The 26,124-nt window shown below is 45.3% G+C and overlaps 1 protein-coding gene across 1 annotated transcript in view; it reads left to right on the forward strand.

Moving 5' to 3' along the window:
* Positions 1-26,124, forward strand: part of LOC147112482 (katanin p60 ATPase-containing subunit A1-like) — a 76,404-nt gene that overhangs the window by 31,745 nt on the left and 18,535 nt on the right. Inside the window, exons 5-6 of the mRNA XM_085996772.1 lie at positions 15,018-15,176; positions 17,414-17,540. Coding sequence (XP_085852898.1) covers positions 15,018-15,176; positions 17,414-17,540 — 286 coding nt within the window. The remainder of the gene's footprint in view (positions 1-15,017; positions 15,177-17,413; positions 17,541-26,124) is intronic.

The raw sequence follows: 26,124 nt of genomic DNA on the forward strand, positions 1-26,124 counted from the left end.
GGCAAGGTATTGACTTGGATAGAGAACTGGTTGGCGGACAGAAAGCAAAGAGTTGGAATAAACGGGTCGTTTTCCAAGTGGCAGGCAGTGACTAGTGGGGTACCGCAAGGATCGGTCCTAGGACCCCAGCTGTTCACAATATATATTAATGATCTGGACGAGGGAATTGGATGTAATATCTCCAAATTTGCAGACGACACAAAGCTGGGTGGGAGGGTATGCTGCGAGGAGGATGTCATGAAACTCCAGTACGATTTGGACAGGTTAGGTGATTGGGCAGAAACATGGCAAATGCACTATAATAATGTGGATAAATGTGAGGTTATCCACTTTGGTGGCAAAAACAGGAAGGCACATTATTATTTGAATGGCAATAGATTGGGAGAAGGGGAAGTGCAAAGAGACCTGGGTGTCCTTGTGCACCAGTCGCTGAAGGTAAGCATGCAGGTGCAGCAGGCAGTTAAGAAGGCAAATAGTATGTTGAGCTTCGTAGCAAGAGGGTTCGAGTACAGGAACAAGGATGTCTTGCTACAGTTGTACAGGGCCTTGGTGAGACCGCACCTTGAGTATTGTGTGCAGTTTTGGTCGCCTTATCTGAGGAAGGACATTCTTGCCATGGCAGGAGTGCAGCGAAGATTCACCAGGCTGATAGCTGGGATGGCAGGAATGATGTATGAGGAGAGATTCACAGAATCACAGAAACCCCACAGTGCAGATAGAGGCCATTTCGGCCCATCGAGCCTGCACCGACACATATCCCACCCGATTGTGTCGATTGGGCTTATACTCACTGGAGTTTAGACGATTGAGAGGGGATCTCATCGAAACCTATAAAATTCTGTCAGGCCTGGACAGACTAGATGCTGGAAGGATGTTCCCGATGGTCGGGGAGTCCAGAACCAGGGGCCATAGTCTAAGGATAAGGGGTAGGACATTTAGGACTGAAATGAGGAGGAATTTCTTCACCCAGAGAGTGGTGAACCTGTGGAATTCTCTGTTCATTAAATATATTCAAGAAAGCGTTGGATATATTTCTTAAGGCTAAAGGGATCAAGGGATATGGGGAGAAGGCAGGGACAGGGTACTGAATTTGAATGATCAGCCATGATCTCATTGAATGGCGGAGCAGGCTCGAAGGGCTGAATGGCCTACTCCTACTCCTGCTCCTATCTTCTATGTTTCTATGTAATGGAAAAGGAGGGGGAGTAGCCCTGATAATAAAGGATGACATAAGGACAGCAGTGAGAAAGGATCTTGGCTCTGAAGATCAGGAAGTAGAATCAGTATGGGTGGAGATAAGGTATAACAAGGGGCAGAAAACACTGGTAGGAGTATATAGGCTCCCTAACAGTAGCTATACCGTTGGACAGAATATTAATCAAGAAATAATAGAATTAGATTGAAAGAAGAAGCTTATAATGTTGCAAAGAATAATAGTAAGCCTGAGGATTGGGAGAGCTTCAGAAACCAGCAAAGGTTGACCAAAAAATTGATAAAAAGGGGAAAAAATAAAATGAGAGAAAGCTAGCAAGAAATATAAAAGCAGATTGTAAGAGTTTCTACAAGTATGTAAAAAGGAAAAGAGTAGCAAAAGTAAACATTGGTCCCTTGGAGGCTGAGACAGGAGAAATTATTATGGGGAATAAGGAAATGGCAGAAACATTAAACAAATATTTTGTATCTGTCTTCACAGTAGAAGACACAAAAAGCATACCAAAAATGGTGGGAACCAAAGGTCTAATGAGGGTGAGGAACTTAATGTAATTAATATAAAGTAGAGAAAAAGTACTAGAGAAACTAATGGGACTAAAAGCTGACAAATCCCCTCGACCTGACCGCCGACATCCTAGGGTTCTAAAAGAGGTGGTTGAAGAGATAGTGGATGCATTGGTTTTGATCTTCCAAAATTCCCTAGATTCTGGAATGGTCCCAGCGGATTGGAAGGTCGCAAATATAACACTGCTATTCAAGAAAGGCGGGAGAGAAAAAACGGAACTACAAGGAAGTAAGGTCCCTAGTGTATTAAATATTCTTTAATTTAAAGGGAGTAAATTAAGGGTAGGTCATGGCAGGGCAGCGTGGATTGCTCCTCCTGTGCTATGTGGGAAGTCAGGGACACTTTCGGTGTCCAGGGCGAACACGTGCAGGAAGTGTCTCCAGCTGCAGCTACTTGAAATTCGCGTTCTGGAGCTGCGGCTGGAGTCACTGGCGCATCCGCGAAGCTGAGATCTTCGTGGATAGCACATTTAACGAGGTGGTCACGCCGCAGGTAAAGAGTGCACAGGCAGACAGGGAATGGGTGACCACCAGACAGAGTAAAAGAACTAGAAAGGTAGTGCAGGAGTCCCCTGGGTCCATCTCCCTCTCCAACAGATTTTCCGTTTTGGATACTGCTGGAGGAGATGGTTTCTCAGGGGAATGCAGCAAGAGCCAAGTCCGTGGCACTACGAGTGGCTCAGCTGCACAGGAGGGGAGGAAAAAGAGTGGGCGAGCAATAGTGATAGGGGATTCTATCGTAAAGGGAACATATAGACGTTTCTGTGGCCGCAGACGTGACTCCAGGATGGTATGTTGCCTCCCTGGTGCCAGGGTCAAGGATGTCACTGAACGGCTGCAGGGCATTCTGAAGGGGGAGGGCGAACAGTCAGAGGTTGTGGTTCACATTGGTACCAATGACATAGGTAGAAAGAGGGATGAGGTCCTGCAACAAGAATTTAGGGAGCTAGGTAGCAGATTAAAAAGCAGGACCTCAAAGGTTGTAATCTCTGGATTACTCCCGGTGCCACGTACTAGTGAGTATAGGAATAGGAGGATAGAGCAGATGAATGCGTGGCTAAAGAGTTGGTGCAGGAGGGAGGGCTTTAGTTTCCTGAATCACTGGGTCTGCTTCTGGGGAAGGTGGGACCTGTACAAGTGGGACGGGTTGCACCTGAACCAGAACGGGACCAACATCCTTGCGGGGAGGTTTGCTAGTACTGTTGGCGGGGTGGGGGGGGTTTAAACTAACTTGGCAGGGGGATGGGATACGGAGTGGAGCTATAGTAGGGGGTGATGCACAGCCAAATATAGAGGAAAAAACAAGTCAGCCTGTAAGGCAGAGCAAATGTGTAACAGCAGAAGAATATAGCAAGGCTGGATGGCATTTATTTTAATGCAAGGAGTCTTGCGAGTAAGGCAGATGAATTGAAGGTGTTGATGAACACATGGGAGTATGATATTGTTGCTATCACAGAGACATGGTTGAGGGAGGGGCAGGGCTGGCAGCTCAATATTCCGGGGTATAGAATCTTCAGGCAAGACAGGGGGGTGTAAAAGAAGTGGGGGTGTTGCAATATTAATCAAGGAGTCAATTGCTGCTGTAAGGAGGGATGATATCTTAGCAGGTTCCTCTAATGAGGCCATATGGGTAGAACTTAAAAACAAAAAGGGGGCAAGTACTTTGCTGGGAGTGTACTATAGGCCCCCAAATAGTCAGGGGGAGATAGAGGAACTGATATGTAGGCAAATCTCAGAAGTGTAGCAATAATAGGGTAATAATAGTAGGGGATTTCAACTACCCCAATATTAACTGGGATAGTCAGAGTGTGAAAGGCTTAGAGGGTGCGAAATTCTTCAAGTGCATCCAGGAGAGCTTTTTGAGCCAGCATGTCGAAAGTCCTACAAGAGAGGGGCGGTACTGGACCTAATTCTAGTGAATGTAACCGGGCAAGTGGTAGAAGTGTCTGTAGGAGAGCATTTTGGTGACGGTGACTATAATTCGGTGAGATTTAAGGTAGTCATGGAAAAGGACAAAGATGGACCGGAAATAAGGGTTCTAAATTGGGGGAAGGCCGATTTTAATATGATAAGGCAGGATCTGGCCAAAGTGGACTGGGATCAGCTACTTGTAGGAAAATCCACATCAGAGCAGTGGCAGTCTTTCTAAAAGGAAATAGAGAGAGTACAATGCTAACATGTTCCTGTAAAGGTCAAGGGTGGGACCAACAAGCCCAGGGAACCCTGGATGTCAAGGGATATACAAGAATGGATTAGGAAAAAAAGGAAGGCTTCTGGCAGATACAAAGGACTAAAAACAGTGGAAGCCCTAGAGGAGTATAGAAAGTGCAGGGGGGTACTTAAAAAAAGAAATTAGGAGAGCAAAGAGAGGGCATGAAAAAACACTGGCGGGCAAAATAAAGGAAAATCCCAAGGTGTTTTATAAGTATATCAAGTCAAGAGGATAACCAGGGAAAGAGTAGGGCCCATTCGGGACCAAAGTGGCAATCTGTGTGTAGAGCCGGAAGATGTAGGTGAGGTTTTAAATGAATATTTTGCATCTGTGTTCACTATGGAGAAGGATGGTGTAGGCATAGAAATCAGGCAGGGGGATTGTGATATACTTGAACAAATTAGTATTGAGAGGGAGGAGGTACTAGCGGTTTTAGCGGGATTAAAAGTGGATAAATCCCCAGGCCCAGACGAGATGTTTCCCAGGCTGCTGTGTGAGGCAAGGGAGGAGATTGCAGGGGCTCTGACACAAATTTTCAGAACCTCTCTGACCACAGGGGAGGTGCCAGAGGACTGGAGGACAGCTAACGTAGTACCATTATTCAAGAAGGGTAATAGGGATAAACCAGGGAATTACAGGCCAGTGATCCTAACATCAGTGGTAGGGAAATTATTGGAAAAAATTCTGAGGGACAGAATTAGACTCCACTTGGAGAGGCAAGGATTAATCAAGGATAGTTGGCATGGCTTTATCAGGGGGAGATCATGTCTAACCAATTTGATTTGAATTTTTCGAGGGGGTGACTAGGTGTGTGGATGAGGGTAGTGCAGTTGATATAGTCTACATGGACTTCAGTAAGGCTTTTGACAAAGTCCTGCATGGGAGACTGGTCAAGAAGGTAAGAGCCCATGGGATCCAGGGTAATTTGGCACATTGGATCCAAAATTGGCTTAGTGGCAGGAGACAGAGGGTGATGGTCAAAGTTTGTTTTTGTGACTGGAAGCCTGTGTCCAGTGGTGTACTGCAGGGATCGGTGCTGGGTCCTTTGCTGTTTGCAGTGTACGTTAATGATTTAGATATGAATGAGGGAGGTATGATCAGTAAGTTCGCAGATGACATGAAAATTGGTGGAGTGGTAAATAGCGAGGAGCCTCAGGCTACAGGACAATATAGACGGATTGGTCAGATGGGCAGAACAGTTGCAAATGGAATTTAACCCTGAAAAGTGTGAGGTGATTCATTTTAACAAGGCAAAAAATTACACAATGAATGGTAGGACCCTAGGAAGGACAGAGGATCAGAGGGACCTTGGTGTGCATGTACATAGATCCCTGAAGGCAGCAGGACAGGTAGATAAGGTGGTTAAAAAGGCATATGGGCTACTTGCCTTCATTAGCCGAGGCATAGAATATAAGAGCAGGGAGGTTATGATGGAGCTGTACAAAATGCTAGTTAGGCCACAGCTGGAATACTGTGTGCAGTTCTGGTCGCCACACTATAGGAAGGATGTGATTGCATTGGAGAGGATGCAGAGGAGGTTCACCAGGATGTTACCTGGGCTGGAGCGCTTCAGCTATGAGAGGAGACTGGACAGGCTGGGGTTGTTTTCCTTTAGAGCAGAGAAGGCTGAGGGGGGAACCTGATTGAGGTATACAAAATTATGAGGGGCATATATAGGGTAGATAGCAAGGAACTTTTCCGCTTAGTAGAGGGGTCAATAACCAGGGAGCATAGTTTCAAGGTAACGGACAGCAAGTTTAGAGGGGATTTGAGGAAAATCTTTTTCACCCAGAGGGTGGCTGGAATCTGGAACTCACTGCCTGAAAAGGTGGTAGAGGCAGGAACCCTCAACATTTAAGAAGCATTTAGATGAGCACATGAAACACCATAGCATACAAGGATATGGACCAAGTGCTGGAAAATGGGATTAGAATAGATAGGGCTTGATAGCCGGCGCAGACACGATGGGCCGAAGGGCCTCTTTCTGCGCTGTATGACTCTACAGGCCAGTTAGCCTGACATCAGTCGTCGGGAAAATGCTGGAATCCATTGTTAAGGAAGTGGTATCAAGTCACTTAGAAAATCATAACATGATTAGGCAGAGTCAACATTGTTTTTTGAAAGGGAAATCATGTTTGACAAATTTATTAGAGTTTTTTGAGGATGTAACTAGCAGGGTTGATAAAGGGGAACCAGTGGATGTAGTATATTTGGATTTCTAAAAGACATTTGATAAGGTGCCACATAAAAGGTTCTTAAGCAAGATAAGGGCACATGGGGTTGGGAGTAAGGTGTTAGCATGGATAAAGGATTGGTTAACTGACAGAAAACAGAGTAGGGATAACCGATCTTTTTCAGGTTGGCAGGCTGTAACTAGTGGGGTGCCGCAAGGATCAGTGTTGGGGCCTCAGCTATTTACAATCTATATTAATGACCTAGATGAAGGGACTGAGTATAATGTATCCAAGTTTGCTGCTGATGCAAAGCTAGGTGGGACAGTAAGCTGTGAGGAGAACACAGAGTTTGCAAAGGGATATAGATAGACTAACTAAGTGAGCAGTAAGGTGGCAGATGGAGTATAATGTAGGGAAATATGAGGTTATTCACTTTGATAGGAAGAATAGGAAAACAGAATATTTTTTAAATGGTGAGAAACTTTGAAATGTTGGTGTTCAGAGAGATTTGTGTGTCCTCGTGCAAGAAACACAAAAAGCTACCATGCAGGTGCTGCAAGCAATAAGGAATGCAAATGGCATGTTGGCCTTTATTGCAAGGGGGTTGGAGTATAGGAGTAAAGAAGTCTTGCTACAATTGTACAGGGCCTTGGTGAGACCACACCTGGAGTACTGTGCACAGTTTTGGCCTCCTTATCTAAGGAAGGATATACTTGCCTTGGAGGCGGTGCAACGAAGGTTCACTAGATTGATTCCTGGGATGAGAGGGCTGTCCTATGATAGATTGTGTAGAATGGGCACTTGGAAAACAGTGACAGTATCGGACAAAGTCTGTAGTGTATGTGCCTTTAAGAGCCCCCTGTGTACTGTAATGCCGGTAATGGCCACTCGGGCTATATAAGCCTGTATATTGTGTTGTATCAGTTAGTTCACCTCCAGACTTTGTTCAGTAAACACCTGTGAAACCAACTCCTGCCTTCAGTGTCTCTATCAACACACGGACACAACAGTGGCGACGAATTGGAAACGGACTTCCCTGCAATTCGGCAGCACCTCAAGGACATCGATTCCTCAGACGTCCAAAGTCGAAGAAAAGCAAGAAAAAAAAAAAGCTGTGGTTTCACCAGCTAGCCGAGCTGGTGGCAGGTACTGCAATAATCCTTCCTGGGCGGCGGGTTGGGGCTCCATCGGCTGGCTCTGCAGCGAGGCCAAGCAGCGAAGGCGGAGGCAAGCAGAAACAGACGGCGGGGGGAGCACTCTGGAGACGGCCGGTGCTGCAAGAAGGTCAGCGTTCGGACCTAGCAGAGAGAGTCCGGCGGGAACGAGTCGCCACCTGTTAATAATTTTTTTTTAAAACCGCGGAAAACAGCGTTGTCATCGGCAGCAGTGGCGGGAAAGTGCGGGAAGCGCCATATCTTTTCTGTAGGAAAGAAAGAAAAGCGCGGGAAGCGCCATTTTTTTTCCCAGGATGCCTAAGGCTGGCAATATTGATGCTTTTGATAACGATATAGAGGATTGGACCACATATGTGGAAAGAGTGGAGGTATATTGCACCGCAAATGGAATAGAAAATGATAAAAAGGCGTCAGTACTTCTAAATCTAATGGGCGCAAAGACATACGGGCTGTTACGAAACTTAATCACTCCAGCCAAACCAAAGGACAAGAATTTTAAGGAAATTGTTGATACCTTACAGGAGCACTTAAACCCAACACCGCTGCTGATAGCGGAACGATTCAAATTCTTCAAGAGGAATCAACACAAGAATGAAAGTAACGCTGATTACCTCACCGAATTAAGAAAGCTATCAAAGCACTGCCAATTCGGGGCAGGACTGGCAGATTATCTTCGAGACAAATTCGTCTGCGGTCTCCTAAGTGAAGGAACACAGAAAAGGCTGCTTTCTGAGAAAGATTTAACACTGGACAAGGCTTTCAGTATGGCTGTATCATACGAAGCAGCCGCAAGAGGAGCTGCAGAGATACAGCAAAAGACACAGGACTTCGGCACCCATGAAATGACACAGGGTTTCGAGAGATGTTATCGCTGCAGCAGATCCACCCATGACCAGAGGGACTGCTGGTTCAAGGACAAAGCATGCAGGCAATGCGGAAAGATTGGACACATTGCACGGGTATGCCGATCTGGACAAAAAAAATCCACGGACAGGAAAAAAAAAATCAATAAAGAAAAGTACAGAAAGGTACAAATGATGACGGACAGTAGCTCCGAAGACCAGAAGAGCGATAGCGACTCCGGAAACAAGAGACTAAGCTGTCTCAAATTACATAATGTAATTGCCAAAGAAGATTACCAGACCATTTGGGTTACCCTCACGATAGCAGGGTCCCCAGTTAAAATGGAGCTAGATACAGGATCAGCTCTGACCGTCATAAATCGATGAGATTACGAGCGGCTATTTCCGCATATACCTTTAAAAGACACATCCATTATCTTGAAAACATATACGGGGCAGAAAGAATACCCCAAAGGAAAAATAAGGGTGCCTGTTGTATACAACGGCAAGGAAATACAGAAGTTGTATTTATACGTTCTACAAGATGGTGGTCCACCGCTGTTGGGACGTGAATGGATCAGGAAGATACGTTTAGACTGGCACTCCATTCAGGCACTGACGGTGACCAGTAAGGAAAAAAATGATGATGACGTCATACCTGAACGATTAAAAGACATCTTGGCCAACGCCAAGGAAGTGTTTCAAGAGAAACTAGGAACCTTGAAAGGCATCACCACCTCAATAAAAGTGGAAAATGCGGCAATTCCCAAGTTTTTTAAGGCAAGGCCGGTGCCATACGCAATTCGTCCAGCAGTCGAGGCAGAGCTGGAGAATTTGGAAAAGGCAGGCGTATTATCCAAGATAGATTGGAGCGAGTGGGCAACACCCATCGTCTCGGTCATGAAGAAAACGTTGAATAATGATAAATCTGAAGAACAGAGAAAAATTCGCATCTGTGGAGACTTCAAGGTGACTGTAAACCCGGTCCTTCACACGGTACAGTATCCTCTTCCGAGAATAGAAGATATTTTCGCCTCACTATCCGGAGGGAAACATTTCATCAAAATTGACTTGGCACAGGCATATCTACAGATGGAGGTTGAAGAAGCCTCTAAAAAGTATCTCACGATAAATACACACAAAGGCCTGTACCAGTACAATCGACTGGTTTTCGGAGTAGCATCAGCTCCAGCTATCTGGCAAAGAGCTATGGAGCAAGTCCTCCAAGGGATTCCGGGGACTCAATGCTACCTAGATGACATCCTTGTAACAGGAGAAAACGACAACGAGCACCTTGCCAATTTGGAGCAGGTGCTCACGAGGCTGAGAGAACGGGGCCTACGAGCAAATCGCCCCAAGTGCGAATTTTTCCAGAATCAAATATCATTTTGTGGCCACATAATTAATAAGGAAGGGTTGCATAAGTCACCTGAAAAAATTGAAGCGGTCATAAAAGCCCCAGCACCTGAAAATGTTTCACAATTAAGGTCGTTCCTGGGATTAATAAATTACTATCATAAATTTTTACCGAACTTATCAACTCTTCTGCACCCTCTTAATGAACTGCTACAAACAGGAGTAATTTGGAAATGGAGCGAAGACTGTAAACGTGCCTTCCATAAATGCAAAGACTTAATCACGTCCAAGGAAGTTTTGGCTCATTACAACCCATCACTGCCAATCAGACTGGCGTGCAATGCATCCCCTTACGGCGTAGGAGCAGTATTATTGCATAGATTCCCTGATGGCTCGGAACGGCCGACAGCTTTTGCGTCGCGCTCATTGAACTCAGCTGAGCGTAACTATGCCCAAATCGACAGGGAAGCACTCAGCCTGGTATGGGGAGTGAAGAAATTCAACCATTACCTACACGGACAAAAATTTACCTTGTTGACTGACCATCAACCCCTCATCTCCATATTCAACCCTAAAAAGGGTGTTCCCATTATGACAGCGCAAAGGCTACAGAGGTGGTCCCTTTTCCTAGGGGCACACCAATATAACATAGAATACAAAGGATCAAAACAGCATGGGAATGCTGACGGTTTATCGCGCCTACCGTTGCCAACGGTAGAAGAGGCACCTACAGTAGACCCAGTGGAGATGTTCCACTCTACCATAGTCGAATGTCTACCAGTAACAAATTCTGCCATTGAAAGGGAAACGAGAAATGACCCGACTCTCTCACGAGTCTACGATTTAACAGTGAAGGGATGGCCAGCACATGGCGAACCACTGTTGCCAGCATTCTCGCAAAGAAGAGAACAGCTGTCAGTGTGCCAAGGAACCTTGATGTGTGGATCCAGAGTGGTGATTCCACCCAAACTCCAGGATAAAGTTCTAAAGGAGCTTCATGAGGGGCATCTGGGTGGAGTGAAAATGAAGAACCTAGCCAGGGCGTTTGTATGGTGGCCAGGTATTGATGGAGACATCGAAGAAATGACCAAGAGCTGCCTAGGATGCCAGAAGGTCCAAAACGCTCCACCACAAGCCCCTCTACATCCATGGGAGTGGCCCTCATCTCCATGGCAAAGGGTACACATCGACTTTGCTGGTCCATTTATGGACTCGATGTTCTTAATCGCGGTTGATGCAAACTCCAAGTGGCCGGAGGTAATAAAGATGTCCTCCACCACCACGGAAAAAACCATCACCGTATTAAGGACCATATTTGCCAGGAATGGGCTGCCTGAACAGATCTGTTCTGATAATGGACCGCAATTTGTGTCCGAAGAATTCAGGAAGTTCTTAAAAAACAACGGGGTTAAGCACTACACGTCCGCCCCATACCATCCCGCCACCAATGGATTGGCTGAAAGGTTTGTCCAGACCTTCAAGAAGGCCATAAAGGCCATGGGTAATGAAGACATAAAACTTCAGCATAAGGTGGATAACTTCTTGTTTGCATACAGGAATGCAACACATATGGTTACAAACCAAACTCCCGCCATGATGTTCTTCAATAGAGGGATAAGATGCCGGCTGGATTTGATCAAGCCAAACATCAGAAGGGACGTGGAGAACCGGCAATTTCAAGGCATGAATGAAAGGCCAACTAGAACCTTCCAGATAGGTCAACAAGTTTTGGCCCGGGACTACCGTACCGAGAAATGGCAGCCTGGAACTATCTGCACACGACTAGGACCGCTGATGTATACCGTGGACATTGGAGAAAGCATAATAAGGCGCCATGCTGACCAAATCATAGAGTCATCCGAAAAGGGACAACCTACACCACAACTCTATACGCCTAATGATGAAGTAGAGATACCCATAGTATCTACCTCCGATCCGGTGATACTGGAACCAGATGAACCCGACACTGGCATTCAAGCCGAATCAGCCTTGCCAAAAGAACCTACTACACCACCAGAAACTACTACACCACCGAGACGTTATCCGGACCGAGTCAGGAAGCCTCCAGAGAGACTGACTTATAATTGATTAACTGCAGCAATGTGTAGATTATTGTTCTTGTAACATGTAATTAATGATTACTTAAAATATTATGTACTGGTTGGCTAAAAGGGGAGGAATTGTAGTGTATGTGCCTTTAAGAGCCCCCTGTGTACTGTAATGCCGGTAATGGCCACTCAGGCTATATAAGCCTGTATATTGTGTTGTATCAGTTAGTTCACCTCCAGACTTTGTTTAGTAAACACCTGTGAAACCAACTCCTGCCTTCGGTGTCTCTATCAACACACGGACACAACAAAGTCAACATGGATTTACAAAAGGTAAATCGTGCTTGACTAATCTACTGGAATTTTTTGAGGATGTAACTGGTAGAATAGATAAGGGAGAACCAGTGGATGTGGTGTATTTGGACTTTCAGAAGGCTTTTGATAAGGTCCCGCATAAGAGATTAGCGTGCAAAGTTAAAGCACATGGGATTGGGGGTAAGGTACTGACTTGGATAGAGAACTGGTTGGCAGGCAGGAAGCTAAGAGTTGGAATAAACGGGTCTTTTTCCGAGTGGCAGGCAGTGACTAGTGGGGTACCGCAGGGATCGGTGCTAGGACCACAGCTATTCACAATATACATTAATGATCTAGGCGAGGGAGCTAGATGTAATATCTCCAAGCTTGCAGACGACACAAAGCTGGGTGGGCGTGTGTGCTGTGAGGAGGATGCCGAGAAACTCCAGTATGATTTGGACAGGTTGGGTGATTGGGCAGATGCATGGCAGATGCAGTATATTGTGGATAAATGTGAGGTTATCGTGGCAAAAACAGGAAGGCAGATTATTATCTGAACGGCAATAGATTGGGAGAAGGGGAAGTGCAACGAGACCTGGGTGTCCTTGTGCACCAGTCGCTGAAGCTAAGCATGCAGGTGCAGCAGGCGGTTAAGAAGGCAAATGGTATGTTGGCCTTCGTAGCGAGAGGATTCGAGTACAGGTGCAAGGATGTCTTGCTGCAGTTGTACAGGGCCTTGGTGAGACCACACCTTGAGTATTGTGTGCAGTTTTGGTCGCCTTATCTGAGGAAGGATGTTCTTGCCATGGAGGGAGTGCAGCGAAGATTCACCAGACTGATACCTGGGATGGCAGGAATGACGTATGAAGAGAGATTGGGTCGATTGGGCTTATATTCGCTGGAGTTTAGAAGAATGAGAGGGGATCTCATTGAAACTTATAAAATTCTAACAGGACTAGACAGACTAGATGCAGGAAGGATGTTCCCGATGGCGGGGTGTCCAGAACCAGGGGTCACAGCCTAAAGATAAGGGGTAAGCCATTTAGGACAGAGATGAGGAGGAATTTCTTCACCCAGAGAGTGGTGAACCTGTGGAATTCTCTACCACAAAAGGCCAATTCATTATATATATTCAAGGAGATATATTTCTTACGGCTAAAGGGATATGTGGAGAAAGCAGGGACAGGGTAGTGAATTTGGATGATCAGCCATGATCTCATTAAATGGCGGAGCAGGCTCGAGGGGCCGAATGGCCTGCTCCTCCTTTCTTCTATGTTTCTGTTCCTGTACTCTCGAGTTTAGAAGAATGAGAGGTGATCTCATTGAAACATACAAGATTCTGAAGGGGATTGAGAGGGTAGATGCTGAGAGGTTGTTTCCCATGGCTGGAGTGTTTAGAACTAAGGGGCAGGCCATTTAAGACTGAGATGAGGAGAAATTTCTTCACTGAGGGTTGTGAATCTTTGGAATTTTCTGCCCCAGAGGGCTGTGAATGCTGAGTCTTTGAGTATATTCAAGGCTGAGAGAGATAGATTTTTGGGCTCTAGGGGAATCAAGGGATATGGAGATCGGGCAGGAAAGTGGAGTTGAGGTCGATGATCAGCCATGATCTTATTGAATGGCGGAGCAGGCTCGAGGGGTCGTATGGCCGAATCCTGCTCTTAGAATTTTAAGAACATAAGAAATAAGTCCCAGCATTATCCCTGTTGCTCTTTTGTGAGCTCTGTCAAATGCATCAATGTGCTTATGAAAGTTGACAATCCAAAACTGCACACTCCATATATGGTATTACTAATGAATTACACAGAATTGACAAGCTAATACAACTTGTAATAAATCTCCTCAAGATACATCACAGTACTGATGGCATTCATAATCAACCTTACATTGACTTAATATTTTCAGTGAATGTTTGCTAATCACTTATCAGTCTTTGGTTTTCCATTTGCAAATGTGGAAAAGGTCATCACTGTGTTCATGTTTCAGGCATGAATGTACTTCACCTTGTATTGATTCACACTGAATTTCATCTGGCATTCCCGCCCATCTATTTCCCCCGAAATGTTAGTTGTAGAAGATGCCAGTAAGAATTAGATGTTCTAGCAGTTTCTAGGCATAAATTAGAATTAAATCTAGTAAAATAAACTTGTTTATTCTACTTAATGATTGTTCCATGTTATCTATTCAGTGACAATTGGGTGCTTTTTGGGACTGAAGGTTTTCCCTGTGCTCTTCGTGTATGGGATGTATGTGACCTACTAAGTTACTCGTAGTTACAATTGCGAATGAGCACAAGGAAGTCCTTATTCTGTGCATTGTAAAGCAGAATGTATTCGGGATAGTGTGTTCCGTTCAGCTGAGTAAGTGTTGCAAGGTTTGAGACTGCAGTTACTATGACTTGGCGCTTAGGAAAAAGATAGGAAAGCTTCAGAGGACTAGAGAGAAAATTGTATTGATAAAAGAAAAGAATGCAATGAAATGGGAGGAGCACAATTGAGGGCTTACTTACCAGCTTTTCTTGTACCTTGTCCAAGCATGCAAGAGAGGGGCTAGAACAACCTCCCCATATAGTGGAGCAGTGTTCAAGTTTTGTAGGCGATATCTTTTCCTGTCAGAATTCTTGTCTGCTGGGCCTGGTGATGGCTGGTCTGTTATCTCCTAGTTTTGGTGGTTGCAATTGGGAATTTGAGCAGAGACAGTTGTAGCATGTGCCATCTCTGTGATGACAACATTTAATAAGTTTTGTTGTTTGGATCTAGCTGGGAGGCAGCGGCAGTAAATGTTGTCGGGCCAAAGTATAGAGAACTGGCCACTTATGTCTGTTCTGGATCATTTCTGCTCCATTTATGACTTATGTTCAACCATTCCAGTATTGTGACTTGAATTTGTAGTTTCCATTGCTGAAACTGGTCCTTTTTGCAACTGTTGTCACCATTGCCTCTGGTTTGTGTCATTTAACTTTGCATCATTCATCAAAGATAAAGTTGACTTTCAGCAAAGCTACTCTGTTGTTTCTGTTGCACCACAGTTGGAGGAGATGGGGAGGCACTGTAAACTAATGTACTAATGTTCCATGTAGTTATGGCACTACTATAATCAGTTAGAGTTTGAGAATATGTACGCTTGCTTATAATTCACAGGGAGTGCTGATGGTTGGCCCCCCAGGAACTGGAAAAACAATGCTGGCTAAAGCCGTAGCTACTGAATGCGGAACAACATTTTTCAATATTTCTTCATCAACGCTTACCTCCAAATATAGAGGAGAGTCCGAGAAACTTGTCCGCCTTCTCTTTGAAATGGTAGGTATTTGTACAAGTAATACATTATTAACTGATTAATGGCTGATTAACTTTCAGGTACAGGAAACTTTTTTATCCGGCTCCGACGGGACCAGCGTGGTGCCGGTTGATCAAAAAGTCCGGATTACAGAGAGGTATACTTACCAAGGTACGAGAGCCCCGTACACGGCCACAGGTGCAGGAGTCCCGGTTACACAGCCACAGATCCAGGAGTCCCTGTTGCACGGCCACAGGTGCAGGAACCCCGGTTACACTGCCACAGATCCAGGAACCCCGGTTACACGGCCACTAATATATAGTAAAACTTACCTGAATCTACTCCTGAATTTTGCCGGTTAAGAGAGATTTCCGGATATTGAGGTGCCAGTTAAAAGAGAGTTTCCTGTAGCAGCTTGAAAAAGTAGTTCAAGAACCAGACCCCAGATCTCAAAATAATCTCTCTTCTCCGCCCCCCCCGGACCCTGCACAGAACTTGAGAGCAGCTGGTAAAGCAAAATACAGTTTTAACTCAACAGGCAAGGACAGAAAAAAAACAACCATGCCAACCAAAGGACCCGAAAGCATATTACCCCTTCCTCCATCACTCCAAAAGTGGGACAGGTCCCTGTCCCAGCACCTGACACCCTCTCTCAGTAAGCATGGAATTGCTGCTGAAGCCTCATAAGAAAGAGTAAATATTTGTTCCTCTGTCCAGCTGACAAGCAGTTTCAGTATTCTCAGCTGACTCACCTTGTTCAGTGATAGAACAACCAAAATCCAACAAAGAACCTACTTGCTCCCAAAGCAGAAGCCCAGTGTAGTGGGGCACACATGGCAAAATTGTGCTCCTGACTCTTGAATCCATATGTCCCTCCTTAAACCAGGATTTGTGTGGCATACCAGTAAACTTCAGTTTCAGCACTAACTGACTCGCCCCCTAGATGCACAACTGGCTGTTGAACAAGAACCTGGCAGCACTTCAATAACTAAACCGTCTCACCTCTCATAAGATGAACTGAGACCTCCAACCAGCCACACAATGGGGTAGATTTTCCCGAACCTGTCGGGAAGAAGGCGGGACTTCCCCTTTCGGGTTTTTGACCCGCCTACTTCGACGTCCGGCCAATCCGCGCGATTTTCCCTTGATTGACCTTGTTGAGCCCGCCCAGCGGGCTCAGCAGGCCAATTAAGGGCCACCCGGCAACAGGTGATGTCACAGACTGAAATTTCATCTGTCAAGAGTTCTTGACAGATGAAATATCAGCGTCTGACAGCTGTTTGAAGCTGTGAAATACTGACAGTCTGAGTTCTACCATGAGTCACTCTGCACAGACTCAGTTAGAACTCTTACCGGCACTCAAAGCTGAAGGCTGTCACTTTTCACAGATCGCAGCCGTTCAGCTTTCAGTTCCGGCTGAGTGATGCGCTCCCGACGGCTACAGGAAGAAAGGCTGAAGGTAAGTACAGGTAAGTAAAAGTTCTTTACACACTTTAGACACACCAAACACACTTACCTTTGCACTCATGCACCCATCACTCACCTGAGCACCAACATCGCGACCCCTCCAACTCCTTCAACCCGACGGCCCGCCTGCTCTAACCTGGCGTGGTTTGGAGCCATCGGGAAACCCACATGAAACCCCTCAAAATAGGGATTAGGCTAAAAACTGCCTGTTAACTACCTGTTAACAGGCAGTTAATTGGCACTAATCCCTTCCCGCCTGGTTTCGGCGGGTCCCAGTGCGGGACGGGTACCCGCCGCCCCTGAAATTTACGTGGGGCGGGATGGTGTCGGGACCCCCAAATTCGGGATTTCCCCGACCCCCCGACCCCACACACCTGAAGCCCCGCCTGACGGCTCCACGAAAATCTAGCCCAATAGCTTCATCAGCATCTAAGGCAGACAAGCCCCAGATACACTAGCCATTGCTTCACAATACACCAACAAGCCCAAAAGACAGCAGGATGCACAGTCCCCAAATGCAACAACACTATGGATTTTAAGTGGCTAAGAGACATTTAGATGTTTCTGGAGAGATCAGATATTCAGGGATTTGGTGAGAAGGTGGGTGGGTTTAATCTCTGAAAAAATATCCTATTGGCCTTTCCCTATTCCTTAAATATTCTTCTTTTCTCTTTTAAAATGATTGAAGGTTTTCCATTGCTGAATGAAGTCATCAGAAAAGATATCAAGTGAAATAACTGGAAATGATGCTGAGGCGTTACCTGACAATGCATTCCTGTTTCTTGTTTTTGAGGCCAGATTTTATGCCCCAACAACCATTTTCATTGACGAAATTGACTCAATTTGCAGTCGTAGAGGAACTGCTGAGGAGCATGAGGCTAGCAGACGAGTGAAGGCAGAACTACTTGTTCAGATGGATGGTAAGTGTCCTCTTTTTTTTTCCCCTCTGAGTGATGGGACCTTGCCCAAGTGCTCATTCTTCATGTGAGCCTAGACTGCTCCAGTTACTTAACCGTGGAGAATATCATAACCAACCTTTATGATGTGCTTGTTCAACATCTACACTACCACACTTCTCAACAGAGGCCACTGATTAACAATCAGGAGTGGAAAATCTGGTTGATATTTTTGTTTGTTCCCCGAGTCCAGGTGTGCTGAGGCCACTTTCACAGATTCACAGAAACCCCACAATGCAGATAGAGGCCATTTCGGCCCATCGAGCCTGCACCGACACATATCCCACCCGATCCCCTTAACCCCTACACCAACACATATCCCACCCTATCCCCACGTATTTAATCCCCCTAACACTAAGGGTCAATTTATCATAGCCAATCAACCTAACCTGCACATCTTTTGGACACTTGTAGCACACCAGCTACTGGCCTAGCTAAAAACAGAAAGTTGGCGAGGATTTGCTAACCTTCCTGGTCTGTACAACTCAGTAACGCACCGATGCAATCAGAGGAACCCTCTGTGCATATCTGAATGAGAGACACTTCTGGCTACATCCAAAACAGTTTGACATTTCTTTCCAAATTACTGTAATTGATAAATATTCAGAAAAGAGAGATGTTTGTGTGTGTTTAGTAGTGGATGCGTGATGGCAGTAATAATAGACATAAACCAGGGCTTTGGTTTCACATATTGAATGGCCATGGGCTGGAAGGGACTGAGAATAAACATCTAACCTGTTTGTATTCCATTCCTCACTGCACTATTTTAATGGAGAAATTAACCCATTTAAAATAAAAAGGGCTAACAGTTCCTGAAATGACAGAGGAATATCATGGTAACATTCCTCCACCAATGTTGGCACATTATTTTTAGCCTCACGATTTGAGGAGCAAAGAATTATAATTACCTTGATATCCTTTCTGCTTTTAATATTTGTTAATTTTCTTTATTGGGCATTTTGCTCCAATATTGAGTGCTAATATTGTGGGGAACTAGCTTTAAAAATGTCTGAACTCAGCAGTATGAGACCAATGAATTAAAACACAGTTGAAGCTAAGGTATCCTGGGTTAATGACTGCAAATGCTTCCGTACATTAATGCACTTGGCCCTTCAAATCAGTAACCCCTAATTATGTCCTCTGCACTCACTAGTTAAATAACATTATTTTTTTAAAGCTCTAACAATGTTACATAATAAAAGACATTATCCTAGCAGTGATGTGCTTCAAGCACGCGTACACCAAACACACAACAGGTGAGCAGTGCAGCTGCAGTGTGTTTCAGGTGGACTGTTCAATATGTTTTAATTGCCACAAAAATGCTTAATGTAGTTTACCTGTGTGAGAAAAATTAGGTATTTTAGTCAGTGGTCGCTCCTTTAAAATCCAGTTTAAAAAAAACTTGTACTCCAGAATGCTGCAGCAAGCTTGCTTTGGCTTAGCGTTGCAAGATTAATTGATTACAGGCTGGAGAAATAATTCAAACAAAACAATACTGTGTGATTGGTTCAGTTTGTACATTCCTTTTAATATCTGAGTGGTACGATATCTAGCAAGTTCTGGGATAACACTTTTTCAGGATATGAAAGGGAGCTGTTTTGGTCAGGTGATAAGAACATAAGAATTAGGAGCAGGAGTAGGCCATATGGCCCCTCGCGGGTGCTCTGCCATAGCTGATCATCGACCTCAACTCCACTTTCCTGCCCTATCCCCATATCCCTTAATTCCTCTAGAGTCCAAAAATATATCTATCTCAGCCTTGAATATACTCAGCGACTGAGCATCCACAGCCCTTTGGGGCAGAGAATTCCAAAGATTCACAACCCTCTGAGTGAAGATATTCTTCCTCATCTCAGTCTTAAATGGCCGACCCCTTATCCTGAGACTATGCCCCCTAGTTCTAGACTTTCCAGCCAGGAGAAACAGCCTCTCAGCATCTACCCTGTCAATCCCCCTCAGAATCTTGTATGTTTCAATGAGATCACCTCTCATTCTTCTAAACTCGAGAGAGTATAGGCCCAATCTACTCAATCGCTCCTCATAGGACAACCCTCTCATCGCAGGTATCAATCTAGTGAACCTTTGTTGCACCGCCTCTAAGGCAAGTATATCCTTCCTTAAATAAGGAGACCAAAAGTGTGCACAGTACTCCAGGTGTGTTTTTTTATTCGTTTGTGGGATGTGGGCTTCGCTGGCAAGGCCAGCAATTATTGCCCATCCCTAATTGCCCTTGAGAACGTGGTGGTGAGCCGCTGCCTTTGAACCGCTGCAGTCCGTGTGGTGAAGGTACTCCCACAGTGCTGTTAGGTAGGGAGTTCCAGGATTTTGACCCAGTGACGATGAAGGATCGACAATATACTTCTAAGTCAGGATGGTGTGTGACTTGGAGGGAAACTTGGAGGTGGTGATGTTCCCATGCGCCTGCTACCCTTGTCCGTCTAGGTGGTAGAAGTCGCGGGTTTGGGAGATGCTGTCAAAGAAGCCTTGGCGAGTTGTTGCAGTGCATCTTCTAGGTACACACTGCAGCCACGGTGCGCCAGTGGTGGAGGGAGTGAATGTTCAAGGTGGTGGATGGGGAGCCAATCAAGCGGGCTGCTTTGTCTTGGATGGTGTCGAGCTTCTTGAGTGTTGTTGGAGCTTCACTCATCCAGGCAAATGGAGAGTATTCCATCACAGAACTGACTTGTGCCTTGTAGATGGTGGAAAGGCTTTGGGGAGTCAGGAGGTGAGACACTCGCTGCAGAATACCTAGCCTCTGACCTGCTCTTGTTGCCACAGCATTTATGTGGCTCAGAATTTTTCACGAGGTACTGTTAAAATCAATTAGCTCCCTGTATAAAGGCGATTGGCTAATCTTCACTGCCACATCCCATTGGGCCTATTGCACTGGCAACCTTGCCACTCCTGTCTCGGACTGGTCTTGACGTGGCTGAAGTATTTTTATGAATCTGCCGGCAGAGATGCACGCATCCCTCTCGTCAGGTCAGTTCAAGACTATTCCTTCTCCATGAATCTCAAATGAACCCTCGTGCCTTCTCTGCACGGCTTTAGAACACGTAAGTTTCCACTGTCCATTCTCTATTGTGTTTCTTTTTAAACTGAAATGGTTCCAGTACCATAGAGATCTTAGTCTGTGCTTCAAAAGGTGACGGGGCTAATACACTGACTGAAGTGCCAGGTAAAAAATTCAGCCAGCTGTAATGAAAAAATTGGGCAAGTTCTCTTGGGGGAAAAAAGAGAAGGTTGAGAGATGACACAATTGCTGTTTTTAGGGACCTAAAGGGACTGGATAATGTTGGCCACGACAAACTGTTTCACCTTATCCAGAACAGTAGAACCAGAGGACACAGCCTGCGTTTGAAGGAAGTACATTTAAAACTAAGCTGTGGAAACAATATTTCGGTGAGCGAGTGGTCAATCTGTGGATCAGGCTCCCTAGGGAGTCAGTGGAAGCAGTTAGTATTGATTGATTCAAATGTAAATTAGATATATCTCTTTCAAAAAATAACATTTTGGGATACAGTATATGAGTAATTTGAGACATGACATGTGGTAAGTGTAGCGTGCTTGGGAGGAACAGGTGACTTTGGACTTGTGGTTCCCAAAGCTTTTCACCACAGGGGGATTTTCCTCACCTCATGTCTGTTGTAGACTAATTGATTGCTGTGATTAGTCAACAACTCCATTATTGTTTTATCGAGCAACTACCAGGATGGTAGAAGGCAAACTAAATGGACTGTAGTCTTTTTTCAATCTAGCAATTCCGATGTTCCTATATGGCACATGCATGATGGGCCAAATGGCCTCCTTCTGTGCTATATGATTCTGTTCTATGATTATCTATGTGATGCACAAGTTAGAAAAAATACTGATCATATTCAGACTTATGGATTGCTTCATCTCAAGTCATTCACATTTTTAACACCAACTCCACTGTAAACTGAGTTGTTTTAGTGACTTCCAATAGTCAGAGCAAGTCTGAGCCACCAAAGAGCACAGGACATTTCTACGCCTTTGTAATGTTACTTTGAGGAGTAACTTATAATCTTGATTTTTACAACTTTTGAAGGCGGTTTCGTATTTACGAACGAAAAAAAGTCAAAAACGTTCAAAGGCTTTTGAAAACACAGAATACAATAGAAAACTGCTGACAGGAGTAACAGAATACACAGTATTTTTTTAAAATTACATCTACAGGCGCTTCCTGTCAACTTATCCAATTTTAAATTCCTATGTCCAAATTTAGAATGGAAAGTGCCTTTGTAAACCGATCACTTACTCTCACCCTCCAGAAGAGGCACTGCAGCGCCACTGCTGGTAGGAAGTGTAATTTTTTAAATATTTGTTCATGGGTTGTGGGTGTCGCTGGCAAGGCCAGCATTTATTGCTTGTTGTGGAGTATTTTAAACCAACACTCGACATAGGGTTTTAGATCGATAGTCAAGTTGTCTTTATTACACCGGTGGGGAAACAGTCTGCTCTGTCTTAGCCAGATTTTTCCAAATTGCTACAGCAAACACTACATTTTTATACATTACAATACACATGGCCATCTCATGCACAATTCATTCCTGCCACCTGATTGGATCTTGGCCCACATGCACCTTCGAATCTTAATATAAACATGTATAAGTTGCCTCTTCAATCAATCACTCAAACTGCTGAATGCTAATTAAAAGATACCTTGGAATGTAACCTAGGTAATAAAGTTCTTACGGGCAGTTGAAATGCTGGACATCCTGTCTCCATTTAATTGTTTTATATCTCTCCAAAGGTCAGCTATCTTTGACCGCATCTTTATGGATGTGGTCTTTCATGTTGGTCCCTGTCTTCCTTACACCTTCAGTGAAACTTCCAGCGATGTCAGTTTAACTCTTTCCCCACTGCATTGCCATCTCTAGTTGCCCTTGAGAAGGTGGTGGTGAGCCGCTTTCTTGAACCGCTGCAGTCCATGTGGTGAAGGTGCTCCCACAGTGCTGTTAGGGAGGGGGGTTCCAGGATTTTGACCCAGCGACGATGAAGGAACAGCGATATACTTCCAAGTTCGCATGATGTGTGACTTGTCGGGGAACTTGGAGGTGGTGGTGTTCCCATGCGCCTGCTGCCCTTGCCCTAGGTGGTAGAGGTCGCGGGTTTGGGAGGTGCTGCTGAAGCCTTGGCGAGTTGCTGCAGTGCATCTTGTAGATGGTACACACTGCAGCCATGGTACGCCGGTGGTGGAGGGAGTGAATGTTTAAGGTGGTGGATGGGGTGCCAAACAAGTGGGTTGCTTTGTCTTGGTTGGTGTCTAGCTTCTTGAGTGTTGTTGGAGCTGCACTCATCCAGGCAAGAGGAGTGTATTCCATCACACTCCTGACTTGTGTTTTGTAGATGGTGGAAAGGTTTTGGGGAGTCAGGAGGTGAGATACTCACTGCAGAATACCCAGCCTCTGACCTGCTCTTGTAGCCACAGTTTGATAAGTAAATTAGGAAAGAATCGATCAGGTTGAAAATACTAAGAAAATTGGTTTGATATTTCCAAAAAGCAGTGTAGATTAATTAGGCACCCACAGTGGTAAAATAAAAATCATCATTATTTAAAAGTTATTTACTAAGCATCAGCTTAGTTCTTAAGAGATATTATCTTTGTATTATTTTGTCTACTCTGAGTTTGCTACTCTATTACATGAATGTTGTTGATGTGCTTCTTTAGCTTTTACAAAAAATACCCGTGATATTTTAAACTTAAAATGAGGTCTGATGTTATACTCTAAAATATGTTTAAAATCAAGGCAGCGTTTTCTTTTTCTTTATCCTAAACACATTACAGACAAGGATGGATACTTTCTCGAGCTATGGGGAGTTGACACTCACCAATGAGAGTCATCTAAAATTTAAGTAGTAAAATATTCTACTACAACAACACAACTTGTATTTATATAGTAATAAAACATCCCAAGACGCTTCACAGGAGCGTTGTAAAACAAAATTTGACACCGAGCCACATATGGAGATATTAGGACAGATGGCCAAAAGCTTGGTCAAACTGGTAGGTTTTAAAGGAGGGAAGAAAGATAGAGAGGTGGAGAGGTTTAGGCTGGGAATTCCAAAGCTTAGGGCCTTGGCAGCTGAAGGCACGGCCGGCAATGGTGGAATGATTGAAATCGGGGATGCTGAAGCGACCAGAATTAGAGGAGCGGAGAGATATCAGAGGGTTGTGGGGCTGGAGGAGATTACAGAGATCAGGAGGGATTTGAAAACAAGATGAGAATTCTAAAATCGAGGTGTTGCTTAATCAGGAGCCAATGTAGGTCAGTGAACACCGGGGTGATGGGTGAACAGAACTTGGTGCGAGTTAGGACATGGGCAGCAGTTTTAGATGACCTCAAGTTTACGGAGGATAGAACGTGGGAGGCCAGCCAGGAGTGGGTTGGAAAAGTCAAGTCTACAGCTAACAAAGGCATGGATGAGGGTTTCAGCAGCAGATAAGCTGAGGCAGGGGCAGAATCAGGCGATGACCCGGAAATAGGCGGTCTTAGTGATGGTGTGGATATGTGGTCGGAAGAACACTTCAGGGTCAAATATGACACCAAGATTGCGACCAGTCTGGTTCAGCCTCAGACAGTTGCCAGGGAGAGAGATGGAGTCGGTAGCAAGGGAACTGAGTTTGTGGCGGGGACCGAAGACGATGGCTTCGGTCTTCCCAATATTTAGTTGGAGGAAATTTATGCTCATCCAGTACTGGATGTCGGACAAGCAGTCTGATAATTTAGAGACAGTGGAGGGGTCGAGAGAGGTGGTGCGGTAGAGCTGGGTGTCTTCAGCATAGATGTGGAAACCGATGCTATGTTTTCGAATGATGTCGCTGATGGGCAACATATAGATGAGAAATAAGAACGGGGGAGCCAAGGATAGATCCTTGGGACGCCAGAGGTAATGGAGCGGGAAGAGAAACCATTGCTGGCTACGATTAGATAGGTAAGAATGGAACCAGGCGAGTGCAGTCCCACTCAGCTGGATGACGTTGGAGAGGCATGTCAAAGGCTGCAGACAGGTCGAGAAGGATGAGGAGGGATAGTTTACCTTTATACCTAGGATGCCATTTGTCACTTTGAGAGCTGTTTCGCACTGTGGCAGGGGCAGAAACCTGATTGGAGGGATTGAAACTTGGGAGTTGTGGGAAAAATGGGCACGGATTTAGGCGGTGTCAACATATTCAAGGACTTTGGAGAGGAAAGGGAGGTTGGAGATGGGACGGTTGTTTGCAAGACCGGAGAGGTCAAGGGTTGGTTTTTTGAGGAGGGGTGATGACGGCAGATTTGAAAGAGAGGGGAAAGTACCTGAGGAGAGAGAACTGTTAACAATATCAGTTAACGTGGGAGCCAGAAAGGGAAGTTGGGTGGTCAGCAACTTAGTGGGAATAGGGTCGAGGGAGCATGAAGTGGGTCTTGTGGACAAAATGACAAGGTGGGGTTATGCTTCAACTGTATAAGGGGGGGTTATGCTTCAACTGTATAAAACACTAGTTGGGACTCGGCTAGAGTACTGCGTGCAGTTCTGGTCACCACATTACAGGAAAGATGTGATTGAACTAAAGAGGGTACAGAGGAGATTTACAAGGATGTTGCCGGGAGTAAAGAATCTTGGCTATGAGGAAAGACTGGATAGGCTGGGTTTGTTTTCCTTGGAATAGAGGAGGCTGAGGGGAGACCTTATTGAGGTGTATAAAATTATGAGGGGCCTAGATAAAGTGGATAGACAGGACCTATTTCCCTTAGCAGAGGGGTCAAAAGCCAGGGGGCACAGATTTAAAGTAATTGGTGGAAGGTTTAGAGGGGATTTGAGGGGAAATTTCTTCACCCAGAGGATTATGGGGGTCTGGAACTCACTGCCTGAAAGGGTGGTAGAGGCAGAAACCCTAACCACATTTAAAAAGTACTTGGATGTGCACTTGGGATGCTGTAACCTGCAGGGCTACGGACCAAGAGCTGGGAAGTGGGATTAGGCTGGATAGCTCTTTGTTGGCCGGCGCGGACACGAGGGGCCGAAATGGCCTCCTTCCGTGCTGTAACTTTCTATGATGAGCTCGAAGTAGCCATGAGGGGAGATTGGCGAGGGCATGATGGGAGATCGGAGAGAAACTGGAGAAAGATGTGACTTCAGGGCTAGGACAGGGCGGATCCTTAGAGGAAGTTTGGCCCAGTGGGCTAGGGGAAGGGAGGGAAGTGGCAGAGGCAGCTGATGGTCTCAATCTTAGTGACAAAGAAGTCCATGAGCTCCTCGCATTTGTTGTTGGAGGTCAGGGTGGAGGAGACTGGAGAGGGGTTTAAGAAGATGGTTTGAAGTAGAGAAATGAAGCCGGAGGTTATCTTTGCTTTCCAGAATGATCCTGGAATAGTGAGCAATTTTGGCAGACGAGTGCAGGACCTGATAGTGCTTTTTGTGGTCCCGGCAGATGGTGGGTTGGGAGGGGGGGCGGCAGTGAGCGGAGATGAGGGCCGTACCAGGCAGAACGGCCCTCATCTAGGATAAGGAGGTTTAAAAAGATCCCAAAACATACCTGGCTGCA

Source organism: Somniosus microcephalus, chromosome 9 (assembly GCF_052327205.1).
Source record: "Somniosus microcephalus isolate GS21.2 chromosome 9, FLI_Smic_1.0, whole genome shotgun sequence".
In the NCBI taxonomy this organism is placed as follows: Eukaryota; Metazoa; Chordata; class Chondrichthyes; order Squaliformes; family Somniosidae; genus Somniosus; species Somniosus microcephalus.